The 18,203-nt window shown below is 35.9% G+C and overlaps 1 protein-coding gene across 2 annotated transcripts in view; it reads left to right on the forward strand.

Annotated features, from left to right (window-relative positions):
- The first annotated feature begins 1,694 nt into the window (after window positions 1-1,694).
- LOC145255850 (kynurenine 3-monooxygenase-like) overlaps window positions 1,695-18,203 on the forward strand; it is a 68,529-nt gene continuing 52,020 nt past the window's right edge. Inside the window, exon 1 of one of the 2 annotated variants that reach the window (XM_080114601.1) lies at window positions 1,695-1,910. In XM_080114601.1, coding sequence (XP_079970727.1) covers window positions 1,854-1,910 — 57 coding nt within the window. In that variant the 5' untranslated portion in view covers window positions 1,695-1,853. The remainder of the gene's footprint in view (window positions 1,911-18,203) is intronic. The other variant, XM_080114604.1, reaches the window with a different exon arrangement.

Consider the following 18,203-nt stretch of genomic DNA (forward strand, 5'->3'; position numbering starts at 1 on the left):
CAATGAAGCTCCTGATCTGAAATGGAGCACGTACATCAAGTCTGTTGCCAAGGTTGCTGGAAAGATGGTGGGATCCTTCTACCGCTTCAGAAGATATCTCACTACTAATGCAATTCTCTATCTATATAAAGGCCAAGTACGTCCAAGGATGGAATACTGTTGCCATATCTGGGCAGGAGCTGCTAAAAACAGCCTATCCTGCCTTGACAGAGTACAAAATAGACTTCGTGACTTAGTGGGGGATGCCCTTTTCTCTACCCTGCAACCTCTCTCCCACAGAAGAGACGTTGTGAGCCTATCCTTGTTTTATCGTTATTTCCATGGCAGGTGCTCGTCTGAACTCCAATCTCTGGTCCCCCCACGCCAATCTTTCACGAAAAACACCCATCTAGCCGAATCCACTGTGAAAAATTTCCCCCACTCTTTATCTGTGCCTAAATCAAAACGTGGATTCCATGAACAAAACATCTTTCTTAGAACTGCACGCCTGTGGAACTCTGTTCCGTCTGCCTGCTTCCCACCGGACTACAACTTGGATGTCTTCAAGTCCAATGTTAACAAATTCCTAATGAACCGCCCCCTTAAGTAAACACTTCATCAAATCTCCACACTAATGTAATGTACTTGCAATAGCCCTTATCCCTGAGTGGCTTCCGGACCTTGATAAGTGGTGATCACTGTGTAAAAAAAAAAAAAAAAAAAAAATGAAGCTATCTTTGACTCCATTAGCAAGGAACTACACCCCTAGGCCATCGTTAACCACTTCGGAATGAAAGGACATTTTAGCATTAATAAAGCTTAACGCAAATTCAGATGATCTGTAGTGATCAAGCGACAGGAAGTCATGATCTCGTAACAAGGCCAGCTGAGAGAGAGAGAGAGAGAGAGAGAGAGAGAGAGAGAGAGAGCGAGAGAGATGGAAAGAGAGAGATGGAGAGAGAGATGGAGAGAGAGAGAGATGGAGAGAGAGAGAGAGAGAGATGGAGAGAGAGAGAGAGAGATGGAGAGAGAGAGATGGAGAGAGATGGAGAGAGAGAGATGGAGAGAGAGAGAGATGGAGAGAGAGAGATGGAGAGAGAGATGGAGAGAGAGAGAGATGGAGAGAGAGAGAGATGGAGAGAGAACTGTGGTACAAACAGTTAATTTGAGGATGGCAAGGCCAGACTGTTTCGCTGTGTCACACCTCTTCAGTGTGGCTAAACAAACTAGAGCTTAAAGCCGGTGTCAGAACACGACCGTCTAGTTGACAACGATAAGCACGCAAAATCTCATGTTTATATAAACACTGCCAACTATCGAAGAGTGCTCCATTCTATTTTGTGAACAGCTTTGCATTATCGCTAATGAGATACAATTTAAGATGGAGGTTGGTGGGGGCGTGGTTAGAACGACAAAGTGGGTTAGAACGACAAAATATGCCATTCAATATTCCCACCTATTTTGTCGTTCTAGCCCATTGATTGGTGCATTATTAAAACCTTCAATGACCATGAGCGAGCAGACGAGAAACTAATTCCTTGCTTTTGTTAGATGAAGATTAACATGTTTTTTTTTTTTTTTTTAAATCTTTACTTAATGTGATTGACAAGTTCACCACGCCCCCTTCATTCATTGTCCTCTCACATGTCGCCTTTCCCCGCCCCCTTCCTCCTCTTCTTTTAGCTGCCAGCGTTTTTTGCGTATAAAATCAGTTTGTTTTTTTTTCGTTTCACCTAAAAGAGTTCGCGAGCTTCAGTTTGGAAAAAAAAATTTGTTTGTTTTACCTTATCGACGTTCATTTCTTTTTTTTTTTTTTTCAAGCGAACTTCATATTTTGAATTTTACAACTTTTATGGTTGGATATTCCATTGGCGATGGGTGAGGACACGACAAATCATCGGAAACACATAGCCATCGTTGGTGGCGGATTGGTAAGTCCTTATAATAATGTATTTCCGGCTCAATTGTATTATATGGACAGTTTCAATATCGCTCTCATCTAGTATGCGTTGGACTTTTTTTTTTTCTTTTTTTTTTCTTTTTTTTTTTTTTTTAACTTACGTTCCGTTCACTTCAAACAAGTCATATCGCCACTTGGACTTAAGAGGCTACTATTTGGGACCATGGCTGGGAAAGATTAACACATTTACCGAATTTGGGACCATGGCTAGGAAAGATTAACAATCCCCTATCCTCGAGTGGCGTCTGGGCCTTGATAAGTGGTGATGCCTATGTAAAAAAAAAAAAAAAATGTTGGCTTACGTTACATTTGAACATCTGCATATCAGTACATCCAGGGAAGCAGGTAGCAGGAAGGGAATTAAAGTCTATCTGTTCAAGGGAAGAAACTACTAGGGTAGAAAGCTTTCTGACATTTAGGGGCCTCAACTGTGAAGAGGTGTGATTTTGTTGCTTGGCGGTTTTGTCGGGGATATGTTCATCGAGGGGGCACAAGAGCAACGAGTTCATCAGAGCACAGTTCATCAAAATATTTGTAAAATAAGCAACTTTGCGGCGATGGGACAGGGGTTGGAACTTAGTTGACAAAGTGGGACGTATTAGATTGAAAACTTCCAAACTAACCTATCTCTGACCTCGCTTTTATTTTTTTTTTATCTGCTTTTTCGGGTTTGTATTACTGTACACATAGATTCGAAAAAGTTGTCAAAAACAAATATATAACAAATAAATATTATCAAAGGCAAGATAAGTTACTTTTCTACCAAACTGAATACATTTTTTTTTGTTTTTATTCAATGTAACATGTTTATTCAGCTCGAAAAACATGCAGTGTTTACCGATGTATTGTAAAATTCAAAATGGCGCCCGACACTCTCTTGAACATGGTAAGTTGGGGAAAACGTGTTATAAATAATAAACTAGATAAAATACTATTTAAAAAAAACCCGAATATATGTCAACTTATGTCACGGTAACATATGAGCGAATTTCTAACAGTATTTTGTCTAGTTTATTATTTATAACATCTTTTCCTGAACTTACCGTGTTAAAGAGAGTGTCGGGCGCCATTTTGAATTTTCCAATACATCGGTAAACACTGTATGCTTTTCGAGCTGAATAAACATGTTAAATTGAATAAAAACACGAAAAATATATCCAGTTAGGTAGAAAAGTAACTTATCTTGCCTTTGATAACATTTATTTGTTATATATTTGTTTTTTTTGACAACTTTTTCGAATCTATGTGTACAGTAATAGAAACCCGCTTTTTCAATCCAAATAAGGCACAGTGCCACCATGACCTTCGTAGGGCCATGGTGTCATTATGATGTAAGGGGGTTACTATTTGGCACCAGTTTTGCAGGGATAGGGATTTTGCAGGGAGGTGTCTGTTAACATTACACTTAAACTTCTGCCTGTCAGTACACTCCGGGAAGCATGAAACTCGGGACGGAATTCCAAATCCTAGCAGTTCGAGGGAAGAAGCTATTTGAGTAGAAGGCTTTACGGCATCTAGGATTCACTACAGTGTAGGGGTGGGATTTTGCTGCCTGTCTGGTTTGTTGGAGGCATTTGCGTTGAGGGGTCACCAGTGCTTTGAGTTCATCCGAGCACTTTCCATTAAGATACTTGTAAAACAGGCACAGCGATACAACATTTCAGTGATGGGACAGAAGTTGGAGTTTGGTCGACAGTGTAGTAGGGCCTATTATGTGGTATATTTATTTCTCTGCCAGACCCCCCCCCCTGCCGTAAAATTATTATCGTCGATAACAGACTTAACTTTCATATTAGTCAGAATTAAAAAAAAAAATTTTTTTTTACGTTTATTGAATAATTTTTAACGTGGGGAGGGGGGGCACTTTTTTTGACGTCATGCGCCGGAGAAATCCGAGCCGAACGCTGAGTTACGTCTGGTTCGTTAAATGCATAAGTACCTAACGTTCTATTAAATTTTTCTTTTGCACCACAAAAATAGCTTGATAAGGAACGTTTTGCTGATTGACCGAAAAGTAGAGTATCAATTTAATAGAACGTTAGAATTTAAAAGTGACCCTCCCAGGTTAAAAATCATTAAATAAACTTATAAAAAAAATCCGAAATTGTATCAGAAATGGTAAATTTATACAAATAACGTGACAGCGAATTGGGTAAAAATCCGAAAGTGTATCCGAAATTGGGTAAAAATCGATTTTGTGCGCGTAAAATTGGGATACTGCGCATGAGCAAGTAAAATTGGGGTGGTGAAGTGGTGGGGAATTAATTAAAAAGAAAAGGAAATAATTAATTTATTTATTTTTTTATTATCGCTTATTTTCATTATGGATTATCTCCACTTGTTTTGATTTAAGAGTAGAGCCGATGTACGCCATTTTTGAAAGAAAATATTCCCTTTTAAAAATGTTAATATCTCCGAAACTATTAATTTGCGAGGGGTACGGTTTTCAGATTCGTGTTCAGCACACCGAAACGTAACAGAATACTACGTCTGTTTTTACTAATTCGCTGTCACGGTGTTTGTATAATAATACAAAAAACAAAAAAAAAAAAAAAAAAAAAACACAAAAAAAACTTCCGATTATAAATTGGTACACCTCGACTCACATACTATATTTATTTAATGACTTTTATCGTGGGGGATCACTTTTAAATTATAACGTCCTATTAAACTGATACACACCACTTTTCGATTAATCAGCAAAATCTCCTTATTAAGCTATTTTTGCTGTGTAAAAGAAAATTGGCGCTTCTACATTATTACGACGAAATTTCGGAAATCGTAAAACTGAATTTCACATGAAAACAATGGTATCTACGTATTCCTCGTATTTTTAAGATGATAATATCCAAAAATTACGAAAATCGATAAGGTAGAAAATTATTTATTAAAGAAAATAAAAATAGAACTTGATGAAAACAATTGTAAGACACAGGGGAGTTCAAAAGGGAGGTAATTTTCTGTTTCGATACAAACAAGATTGCGGCAATTTTTTTTACCTGCTAACATGATTGATGTTGTTTTGTTTAATAATTCAATAATATTCAGGTAATTTCGACTGCATAATTTGGAAGCTAACATTGTAATTTATTAGAATTGACAAGAAAAATCAGTTGAAACAATTGTTTTTTTTTTGTTTTGTTTTTTAATCTGAAAATTCCATTTATCGACTACAACCTCCCGTCCCAATTCTGTAGAAGCGACGAAAAATTTAATAGAACATTATGATTTAAAAGTGATCCTCTCCCCTACGTTAAAAGTCATTTAATAAACTTTAAAAAAATAATCCTGCTAATATGAAAGTTAAGTCTTATTGATTCGAAGAAAAAAATAAGAAAACGCGAAAAGGAATTAATTTTACGGCAGGGGGGGGGGAACTCTATCAGGCCCGAAGGGAGAAAGCTCGTTCAGGTTCAAAGGGGGAAAACTCGTTCTGGTCCGCCATCCCTCTTTCTGTTAAGTCGATTTTTCGTATCATATCCTATGTTTTCTTTGGCCGTCTCTTGTGAACTAAACTTTCCCTCTACATCTATTAACCCATCATCGATTCTGACAACATGACCGTATACATAATCTATATATCGATAAAAGTGAAAATGTCTGCTTGTATGTGTACCTTTCTCTACCAGACTACTCCGTCAATTTTCAATCTACAGACTCGAGATTTGACATAAGAGGTATTGAGATTTGGGAAAATCTTTTTAATCGGGTTTCGGCCAGAAATTTGGCTGTCAAGGGGCCAAAGTTCACCGATTTGACCTTCGAAAACTCTACCAAACTCCTCCGCCAAATGATAGGCAAGACGTTGCTGTTATAAAATCTTCGGTTAGATTTATGTATTTATTTGCTTCCCCACGAAAGCAAAATGTGACACAAGGTCGTTTTTAATGTGGGGTTAAATCAGCTCCCCTAAAACAAGGGTAAAAAGGGGGAACTCTGGCAGTATCCAAAAAAAATAGTAATTGTCTCAGCATGAAGGGTTTCCCCTACATTGACCAAGGACCAATTAATTTATGTGTAGCATCTGCACAGATACTGCACTTTGATCCCGACCCGAAGGCCAGGAACAACAGAAAAAAAGCCAAAAGGTTTTGTTTTTTGTTTCTTTAGGTCTTATGGGGCTGCTTAATGCTGTTGAAGTCTTACATATCATGAACCGCAACTCGGTCTATTCTGCCGTTTTTGTTACTTGAGCTTCCGAAGTAGGTGAAGTTGCTACGGTAACGTGTTCTAGTAGTTCATTTCACTGTTAGAAAAAAGGCGCGTAATTGTGTCGCGTAATCGCCCTCTCTTCATCATTCAAACGCGGTAGTGTTTGAATGATGATTAGGTGGCAGTTTTAGTCATTTAGAACTGCTTTAAAGCTTCACCGCTCACTCATTTTTCGGCCAAAATTTCAAACAATTATTACAGTTTATAGATCACCTTCTCAGCTATATTGTGAGAGAAAAAAAATTCAATTTTCGTTCAGTAAAACAAGTTATGATGAATTTTCTGGTGTTCAAACTCGTAAAAAAATGTAAGGAGGTGAGCGACGCTTTTTATGGCTGGTTTCTATAGCAACCACGTCGCTTCTGCGACTACTGTTGCTACTAATTCACCGCTGTTACAAAAAGAGAAGTAACAAGTGAAACAGAAAATGAAAGCACGAAAGGGAGATAATTGAGGGGATTTTATTGAAAGCAGACGAGTGCCGTTCATTGTTATTACACATGTGTTTATGGGGGCAAAAAAATAAAATTAAAATTAAACAAAGAACAAGTGAATTTATTGGAAGCCTGGAAAAATCATGGATTACAATAGAAAAATGCGAGCATGAAAAGTAATATGTTTAAGCTTAAACATGGAACCATAAAGGACTAGTTGTTAAAACTGGAAAAGAAAAGGACAAGATATTCTAGTAAATATAATAAATTTATAACTTAAAAATATTGCAGCATTAAGAATTTTTTTTTTAATTCAATTTAACATTATATAATTAATTCTTAATGCTGCAATATTTTAAGTTATAAATTTATTATATCTTTTTTACTAGAATATCTTGTCTTTTTTTTCCAGTTTTAACTAGTCCTTTACTTTTCCATGTTTAAGCTTAACCATATTACTTTTCATGTTCACAATTTTTCTATTGTATAAACAATGCTTTTCTTGTCATTGTTCAGAATCATTCTCTCTTATTGTTTAATGTCAAAGTCAACTTTGCTTTTGTTATGTTACAAGTAATTGTTCAAAGTAACACGTAACTTTTCGGTAGAATCCAATTTTAGCGTTACAAATTCCAGAGAATTATTTGAGGATGGGCACTATTGCCAAACGAATTATTTTTCGCTAAATAGTATTTTTTGTTTAAAAAATTAACCATTGTAAGCGTAGAACAAAATATCGAAGCCGATCATTTTGTTTATCTTATCGCCATCATGTAAATTGAAAAATAAAAAATGTCAGCTTCTCTTTCTTCAGTAAGTCATCCTTTAATCTGATTGGTCCATTTTCTTTTCTTCGAGAATGACCTGCCTTTGGAGATGTGTAGGTGGGGGGGATTTTCCCTTTCTTAAATTTATTTTACATTTTTGAACGGAATAAAATAAAATAAAATAAACGAAAAAATTATTAAACAAGATTTGAACAAAATAAAATAAAACAAACGAAAACATTATTAAACATTTATTTTACCTTTGTACGGAATAAAATAAATTTATTTTATTCAATACAAATGTGCTAAATTCTTTTACTTATTTATTCAATTGCTTTTTTTATTCCAAACTTATTTTCTTTGTTGCTGAACAAGTGTAAAACATAGCTGAAAATCTCAGTTTATTAAAATCTTCGATACAATACATTAAAGAGAATACATGAAAAAGTTTGAAATTTATATATATAAAATCCAAAAAAAAAAAAAAAAAAAAAATCAAATCCCAAAAAATGAAATTCTTTTTTAGGCGCTTTTTGCATCGGAATCAGTAATCGTATCAGAATCGATAATTGTATTGGAATCAGAAAAAATATTGGAATCATCCCATTTCTACTAGAAATGACCTATTTGACAGTGTAAATGTTTCCAAATTCGTTCCAAATTTGGAAGGGTCGCGAAGTAATTCGTTTTTCTTTCTTCCTTTTTTTTTTTTTTTTAAATTTTTGTTTTCCTCTATTAACAAAAAAAAAAAAATGAAAATGGCTGACTTGTTTACGAAGAAACAAAAATGCATTCCGGTTAAGTTTATAATTAAATTTGGGTTTTAAAAAGTGCGTCTTAATACGTTACACTCCTGTCTAGAATTCACTCGTACATTAAAAAACAAAAATAAATAAAAATCTGTATGATCTGACAAAAGGAGAATATCATATTCTAAATTAAGTAGTTTTATTTTAAATGAGAGAATCAAATTTTATGAGTAAAAGAAAAGCGATTGTCTTTCCTTGCTATCTCAAAAATAATCTCAGAAAAAAAGGGCGATAACGTAACAATAATTCAAACTTGCAAGATTTCTGTTATCTTAAACAGGACGAGAATATTCTGTAAATGCTGGAATGCGCTTAGCATATGAAATATATGCCCCACGCTTCAGTCGACTTTCATAGATAGTCTCTGCCGTGTGAAATACGACTGTTTTTCTCCGTCTCATAGATGGTCTCTACCGTGCAAGGCACCAGATCTTATCTGATCGCTTTATTAACGCAGAGATTAGACATAAAGTAAATTATTTCACGACCTCTGTAAAGCAGGCTTGTTCACTGAAAAATGACGTCATGACAGCAAAATCTATCAAACAGACTGTCGATAATGATTGTGAGCTTTTTTTTTAAAAAGCATTAGAAAAAAAAAACTTTAAAGAAAAAATACGGAACACGATTTATACTGAAGTTGGACTTTATTCAATCTCTATTCCTACAATTATATGAAAGTCATTTTGTGTGTGTCTGAGTTCCTTCCTTATAGGTTCCGAAACGGCTGAGCCTATCTTTTGCAAATTTCACACAAAACTAATTTATATATCTGGCAGTGTTCTTAGATATATTTTGTACAGAAATTCATCAGATAAGTATTGAATTGTAAATTAAAAAAAAAATCCGCTCTTTAAAATAGTCTGTCTCTCGTACAGACAAAAAAAGTATAATTTTTACAGGGGAATATTTTACATTACACCGGCCAAGGGAAATAATAGAATCTCAAGATTTATTGTCATCTGAAGATATAGCTAAATGGTAGAGCATTTAACTACAGATCGAATAATGTCCCTATTCAAGCCAGGTGCACCTCGCCATTTTATTTTAATTTTTTTCTAATTAATTGCTAATTATTAATTGCATATCTTAAAACTAAACATTAATCAGAACTCTGTATCCTGTTCGCATTTTGTTATGTCGATTTATATAAACATTCTTTCATTCTGGAATGTTTAATATTTCTCAATGTCCACTTATTGTTCTACTTCTTTGACCGATAGTTCTCACATATTTCTGGTCAAATTATGCATTTCAACAAACAATGGTGGAAAGTCTCGCATTCCGCAAATGGAATTTGTGTGTGTGTGTGTGTGTGTGCAACCTATCGAATGCTTCTCTTTAGGGGGTCACCTGCCAAATATAAATATCCACCATTGTAACCGCATGGGTTTATTCATTTATAAAATTCCTTAGTATATAATTCAGAGAAGTGTCAATAAAAAAAAATCATTATTACACGCGCAATTTATTTATTTACGGGTTTATTTACTCATAAAACTCAACAAACGAAAAAGTGTCAAAAATATTTTAAAACCATAATTACACGAGAAATTATTCAAAATTGAAAAAATAAAAAAATGAAAGAGCAACTAAATGTCTTTTCTTTTATTTTATTTATTTCGTTTCATTTCCGGTTCGCGTTTTTGTATTGACTCCAAAACAAGTGGTTTTTGTAAGATGTGTTGAAGTTTCTCGTCTTACAACGTAATCTCGTGATTAAAAGCAGATTATAAAGACGGCGACAGCTGCTACAGGAGTACTGATCAAAGATTAAAAAAATTTAAGAGAAAGAGAAATTACCACTCTCGTATGTCTACATGTAACGTGTAACCATTTTTTTCGAAGCGTATTGTTTATCTGCTTAGGCGTGACTTAGTACCAATATCTCTGATGTCAGCAGATAAACGAAACCTCGGACAGGCCTGCTTTATGGAGGTCATGTCTATTTGCGTTTTTTTTTTTTTTTTTTTAATAAAATCCTTCCAAATTCATTCTACTTGATTACAGCTGACAAGTGCAAAAAAATCTGCATACCAAACACACTTAATGATAATCCTTCTTCTTCTTCTTCTTCTTCTTCTTCTTCAAGATCCCCAACTCCACCCTCCAACGTTGTATCCGTCTCACGTGTCACGTGTCTACCTCCCGCGTGTGAATACACACAAAAAAATATAAAGAAAGAACGAACAGCTCCACCTCCGGCTGGATTACAAAATCCCTACTCAATCCAACCTCCTCCCCGCCCCTCTCGTCCTATTTTAAACGAATCCTTCATCTTAAGACACTGAGGATCACGGCGTGAAATCTTTCATATTTATTTATGAATCTTTTGCACCCATCTCTTCTAAAGGGAGTCACCACTTACCAAGGCCTGAAGGCCACTCGAGGATAAGGGTTAATGAATGTAAGGTGCTAGTGTAGCAATTGTTAATGGTGTAAATTGGTAGGATTTGATTATTTAAGGTGGTTCAACAAGAACTTGTTTACATTGGACTTGAAGCCTACAATATTGCAGTTGGACGGAAAGCAAGCCAGTGGAACAGGCAGGCAGTTCTAGGAAAGAAGTTGTGTTCATGGAATCTGCGTTTAGATTTAGGTACAGATAAACTGTAGGGGGAAATGGATAGCGGTTGTAGCTAGTTGACTGTCTTTTGCGAAAGTTCGGCAAGAGGGACCATAGATTGAAGCTCAGACGAGCACTTGCTATGAAAATAACGATAGAGCAGAAACAGGATCACAACATCTCTTCTGTGAGAAAGAGGTTGCTGGGAGGAGGAAAGGGCATCACCTACTAAGTTTCGAATCTGGCTTTGAACTCTATCAAGGCAGGATAGGGTTGCTGATCAACTCCTGCCCAGATGTGGCAACAGTACGCCATTTAAGAATGTAATTGGTTCTTATACAGAGAATTGCATCGACAGTGAGATATCTACTGGAGCGATAGAGTGATCCAACCATTTTCCAGAGAAATTGGCAAAAGAACCTTTAGAGATAACTAACGTGCATATATAATTTATATGAGGTACAAAAGACAAAATATGTTGAGAGGGCTAGGTTCCACTTAGAATAATGCAATACTCCTCAGTAAAATAATTGAGTTTTCTCGGTTATCTGTATTGTAAAATATGTAAACAAATGAGAAAATTTATTTAAGCGGCATAATTTCTCGTACTTTAAATTCATCGGCTCGGATTTTAATAAGTTCGGATAATAAGTTCGGATTTTAAATCTCTGGGTTGATTGTGCTTACTAGGTTTAGCAGGAGGTAACGATGATCAAGTGAGTAACGGCACCAACTGACGACCTGGGTGTTCCAAGTTCGAATCCAATTCGTTCCACAAAATCACTTTCACTTAGGATGTTGGCAACCGTCATGTGGTAACCTGCATAAGTATCTGATGTCTTTCTAGAGAGAATTCCGACTATAAAAATATCGGGAAAACCAATGCCAACAATAGAATCACCTGAATCATAAGATATGATGATAACTATATCTATCCAAACTTATGAGACATGAAACAACGAAACAGTTGTTTGTGGATGACTAATGTGTATATGCATATATATATATACTAGTGGGGTGACCATCGCTTTACATGCCTCTTGCAATGACTAAGTTCACAATATATTGTTGCACTCATTTTGAACGTGCCCCTGCCACATCAAAGAGCCTACTGTTGATTTTATATGTTGAGCTTTTCAGTTTGTGTGGTAATAAAACTTGTGATGTTAGGCTGTGTAAGATGTTAATTTTGGTCAAAATCACCTGTTCCTTCTTTTATTGGATTGTTTCAATTAGCGATACTTATCGAAGACATTCTGACACAAAACCTATCTAAGAACACTACCAAGCACATAAAATATCTTTGTGTGAAATTTCATAAAAATCAACCCAGCCGTTTTCGAGTCCATAGGAAACGACCTCCAGACACTCATATAAAGTTCCTTTTATATAATAGTAGAGAGCAGTGTGTGTTGTAAACTTTTAGCGATATGTAAGCAGTTTTGAACCATTGCTTATTTTTGTATTTTGATTTTCTCTTTCTTAAACTATATCTGATGGTCAGGCCCCAGCTTGCGGGCTTTGGGGGGTGTGAAGCCACCTTTTAATTGGCATTGCTCCCAGGTCCACTTTGACCTGGAGTGGTAGTACCTGTTAGGGTCCCAACCATGGGTTAAATAGAAACCGACTTGAAAAAACAAAATTCTATTAAAAACATTTCTTCAAAATAACTGGATTCAGCATTAAATAGCCTGAAAAGGGTTGATATGCCGTAAAACAACAACAACCAATCTAAGTGATGAAGAGGAGGGAGAGATTACATCCTTTTTACTTTTGTTTTTATGCCCCCTTCCCTTTTTTCTGACAGAACATATTTTCACTTTTGCACCGATAACCCAAATATAAAGTTTCGCATGGATTCAAATACCTTATATATGAAGTTTCATGTCTGTAGACCAAAAACTCTAGGAGTTTAGTAGGCAAAATTTGTTAAACAAAAATATATATGTATACATAAATATATATGGAAACAATTTTGTGTTTACTATAAACTTTTACGCAAATATTATGCAAGTATAAATCATGTAGAATATCTGCATTAATATAATTACACGTAATAGTTAACTAAAGATGATCATCCTATTAGAAAACCGAAACAACTAATAGAGAATAAATTAAAATGAATGTTTAAAAGAATATGCAAATTAGCTAGATCTTTTGCTAGTGAATGCGATTCCACAAGCCATATTGTATTTTCTTTTTAAATAAATAGAAAAGAGGGTTTTTAATATGAATATCAGTACACACAAAAGAAAAACGAATTTATAGGAGTATAGACTTTAAAAATATTTTTACGTGCATAAAATACATCCATAGATATGTGTTTTGGGGTCTCACCCGTCGTCAGCATGGATCAATCGTCAACAATGAGCAAATACACCACCATACTATCAACAGTCTAGCATTTTACTACTTAGCCACGACACCTTGTCAGATTTGTAAATGGTAAATGCTCTGACGAACTGCAAACACTTGTACCCCCCCCCGACGTAACAACCCCCGACAAACCCGACAAGCTACTAAGTCTCATCCCTTTACAGTAGAGATCCCTAGGTGCAAGAAAGCCTTTTACTCCAATAGTTTCTTCCCCAGAACTGCGGGTCTTTGGAACTCCCTTCCGGGATTCTGCTTTCCCAACTGCACTGATATGCAGAAGTTCAAGTGTAATGTTAACAAACATCTTTCTACTCATCTCCCTTCATAATGACCCCGCTAATTAAGTCCCTAATAGTAGCCACCTGCTTCAAAGTGGCACTGTGCCTTGTTTGGGGTGAAAATTGAATAAAAAAAAAAAAAATAAAAAAAATTTAATGCACGGTTTTTAGCGCTTTTAAGTGTAAAATCTGTTGTTGTTGTTGTTGTTATATCAGAGAGGCGGTAGCACTCTCTATATAGGGATGGCTCGTACATGCCTATATACGCCTACAAAACAAAACTATCCAAATCTCAACTAAAATCAACTTATAAGTTTCAAAAAGCACATATTCTTACAGAGAAGCGTCTTACGAATCCAGCGAGTGTCAGAACGTCGGTTAAAATGTCAAAAGAGAGCAAAAAAAAAAAATGGGTACAAAAATGGCCAATTGTTCTTCTTTCTTTTTTCTTCTTTCTTCTTCTGCTTTCTTCTTTCTTTTGAGACGATGTATCTCGGTGTACGAACGGTCTCTGACAACAGTTCGAGCATCAATCGACTGCTCTTTACACGGAGAAGTGCAGTGACCCATCGCTTTTTAGCTAACTCCATAATTAAATAAGATTACGTGTAATAACAAGTTTTAAACACTATATACCCAATGTAGACAGACCACTTCGAACACGGAACTTCTCTCAAAAAGGGACAGCTCCAAATAATACACCGGATGCTCACAGACGTTCCAGTTTGGCAGTGGCCTATATTTCTTGGACGCTGAATATTTGAGGTGAACGTTAAGATTTTTTCTTTAAACAGTAACCCACCAGCGTTAATGAAACCACGAAATCTTTATCTCAGTTGATCAAAATTGTTATAAGAGTAACCTATCAGCAAGTATGACGTCAAAAAACAATGTTATAAAAACAAATAATTCTTCAGATTTTGGACTGTAAAATATGTACAAAATGTCAATGCTGTGACCAGGATTCGAACCTAGGTTAGCACGGCCACAACGTGGGGTCCTAACCTCTAAACGATCACGGCTAACACTGACGTCTGTCGCTCTTGGCAGAAAGACACATGACTACTGTCAAACTATTGAAAAATAAGGAGGAAACTTGAAATTCTCACGCATGCGCAAAAATACACTATAGCAACCATTGTTAAATGCAGCTGAATCTCTTCGCTCGCTAAGAAAAGTAGATCAGACCAGTTCTTCCAAGAACTCACCAAACGCCAAAGGAAATAATTAACCGCAAAAGAAACTGCAAGAAAGTCATCTTCTAAGACCTCACTGGAAGCTGACCAAAAAGAATCAAAATCCAAGCCCTAGCCACAAAAATAACTAGATATTGTGGCTACTATACACAATCTACTAATAAAAACAAGTAAGTTTTCTAAAATAACCTACAATAAATTAACCAAGTAACCTCACACTGTCACTGATTAGGACTTCATATAAAGATAACAACTACACTATTGGTGTATATACCGTTCCACACTTTAACTATTGGTGACGGGGCAGTATCTCAATTCTATGAGAGTTGTCTTGCTATAAGATAAGTGATATTATAGTAAGATACACATAAGTGTTATATGTTTACATTTAATAAAAAATGCCAAAGTCAGCACGTAGTAAAAAAGCTCAGAGAAATATAGACTATGAAAAAAACAAAGTCAAGGTATTATCTGAGCAAAAAGAATACTATCAGAAAAATGCTGAAATAATAAAAATTAAGTATCATGCAAATCCTGAGGCAAAGAAGGCTGCCTCACGTGCTCTTTATAACAAAGAACCAGAAAAAAAGAAGGCTGCCTCACGTGCTGACTCAAAAGCACGGTATAACAGGGATTCCGAGGGGAAAAAAGCTGCCTCACGTGTTCTTTATAACAAAGAACTAGAAAAAAAGAAGGCTGCCTCACGTGCTGACTCAAAAGCACGGTATAACAGGGATTCCGAGGGAAAAAAAGCTGCCTCCCGTGCTCTTTATAACAAAGAACCAGAAAAAAAGGCTGCCTCATGTGCTGACTCAAAAGCACGGTATAACAGGGATCCCAAGGGGAAAAAAGCTGCCTCATGCACAAACTATTATAAATATAAATATCAAAAACTGCCAAATCTTTGCCAAAACGCCAAAGAATGAACCAAGAAAAATTTAATAGTGAAGGTATGAACATTTTAGAACTTTATAATACTCTAACTGTTTTATCAGAGAGGCGGTAGCACTCTCTATGTAATATAGAACCGATGGAGGACCAAGAGGCAACTCCTAAGGCCCAAAACCCAAAGACCTAAAACCCAGCAATGGTGGCGGCAATGAGCTGCCTCCTAAAAAAGACAATACTATCATGAATGTAAGTTTAAAAATAAGACTGTAAGTAAAAATACTAATTAACAAGAATAAAAAAAAGCATTGGAAATGCAAAAGGATATAGAGATGATATGCCAAAAAGTATAAAAACAAGATAGCTATGAATGGCTAGGCACATGGAAATAGAGTTGCATCCAAAGTATAGCCCTATAGCTTTTTACAACCGTAATGATGGCACGGAATGAAGATTGGAGAAAAGCTATAGGGCTATACTTTGGATGCAATTCTATTTCCATGTGCCTAGCCATTCATAGCTATCTTGTTTGTATACTTTTTGGCATACCATCCCTATATCCTTTTGCATTTCCAATGCTTTTTTATTCTTGTGTATATCAGTATTGGGATGATTAATTGGAATCCGGAATCGGAAAAATCAGAACTTTTTGGGGTATCGGAATTGGAAAAAATTATGTCTATTTTCCAATGATTGTCTTTTGTATTTGATTTTGTTTAAAGCAAAAATTTTCACGGATAAAATGATAAATATTGAATTATAGCAGATTATCAGTAAAACTAAAATCTATAGATGAACCACCGCAAGAGTATTTTTACACATGACAAAACATCTACACATTTAACGTGTTTTTACGGTAATCAGGGAAAAAATGACAACTTTGTAGTGAAATATTTAGAGATTTATAAAGAATCGGAATCTGTAATTGTATCAGAATCGGGAAAAATATTGGAATCATCCCATTACTAATATATATATATATATATATAAATTCGTATTCTTGTCTGTTTGTTTGTTTGTTCACAATTTGAGATATTAAATTTTTTATTCACAGGAAAAAAATACAATTGGGAAAATGAACACAAAAAATTTAGGCACAAGGCCAACTCAAAAAGAAGATGGTGAGGTTGGTTGGTCCATCTCGTCTCTGTTGGAAATTTTAAAGGATTTCTCTCTCGGACAGCCTCTTTTATCATTAAATTAAATTTTAAATTTGTATTTATGTGTGTGGGAAGGGGAGGGGGCTCCTACTTAGGCCCAATTTTAAAACGTTTTTTTATTTATATCAAAAAATACAAAAAAAGATAACAACATTAATAAAAATTTCATTTGTTCACAATTTGAGATTAAAGCTAAAATTACAATGTAAGTTTCAACACACAAGGCCAACTCAAAAGGGGGGGGGGAATGTGGGTCGTTGGTCATCGTTGTCACTCCAGAACTAAACAAAAACTTCTCTTAGCTAGTATAGTATCTTCTTTCACCATAATACCGCATTCACCCTTTCGAACTGGGGGCGTCCTACTTAGAACCCAATTGTTTAAAACATTTTTTATTTCCATGTAAAAACAAAAAAGATAACAATAATGATGATACAATAATTCATTTGTGTCGAGGGCGGTGGGGGGGGGGAGAAAAAATACAAAAGTCGTTAGTAGGACCCTCCCAACCCTGTCTAGTTGATAGACCGCCTGTTCCACTTTGGTTTGTAAAGGAACCTGAGCTCCTGCAGGCCAGTCTCTCAGTGGGGATGCTCTATAGATGGGACGAAATGGAGAAGAAGAAAATTTTGTGGGTGAGGGATGGGGCGTTAGTGATTGATTTCTTTCTCTCCTAGATGGGTGAAATTTAGAGTGAAGGGTAAAATATTTTGCAAAATACCCTTTCCTTTCATTCGAATTTCAGGTTCGAACCTGCCTATGTTGCTAATTTTTACTTATTTTTTGCAGTCACTCGGGCACTCGCTGCTATTTCTATTTATTTATTTTTTTACTTTTTCTGGGGGGGGGGGCGCGAGCCACGAGCAACAAAAGTACTCAATATCCGAAGAATAGTTTCTTCTTTGTATCCCTTGTGCCGAAATATCTGGGGGAGAGAGTATCACGTATTTCTTTTTCTTTTTTGGTGGGGGGGGGGAGGGATGGGGAGGCGATTACATTCACATATTTTTATCCGTTCCTTTATTTATTGAAATTGCTGTAGAGGTATTGCCGTTGTCCATGATGAAAATGATTAATATCTTTAGTATAGCAGGTGTGTTCTAAACGGAACTTCATGTCGACCCGGGCAACGCTGGGTACCCATGCTAGTACACACACTTGGATATCTCCTAATAGCACCACAAAAAATGAAATTGACTTCTTCCCTACCAACAGGCCGCACACTGTGATTGATGTTTCGGCCATGAACAAGGAGTGACCACCGAATGGCCAGAATGTCTCTTACCATAGACACCAAGCTAGAGAAGGGGGCAAAGCGTATCAAGCGACACAAGAAACCAAAAACCCAAGGTCTAGCAGACAAGTCATCACAGTTCCAGCTTCATAACTGTTATTCAGAGGTTGGAAAGGATTGAAAATAGAATTAATAGATAAAAACCGTCCATTAAAATACTTGTAAAATAGGTATGTGGAGTAAATAAATGTGTCCCTTCAAAATTCTGTGCAGATTCCAGAGTTTGACAGAAAGAATCTTGATACATCTGAAGAAGGCTGAAGGTTTCATCAGCTGAAATGTTG

This window comes from Euprymna scolopes, chromosome 31, assembly GCF_053919585.1.
Source record: "Euprymna scolopes isolate OS-2025 chromosome 31, ASM5391958v1, whole genome shotgun sequence".
In the NCBI taxonomy this organism is placed as follows: Eukaryota; Metazoa; Mollusca; class Cephalopoda; order Sepiida; family Sepiolidae; genus Euprymna; species Euprymna scolopes.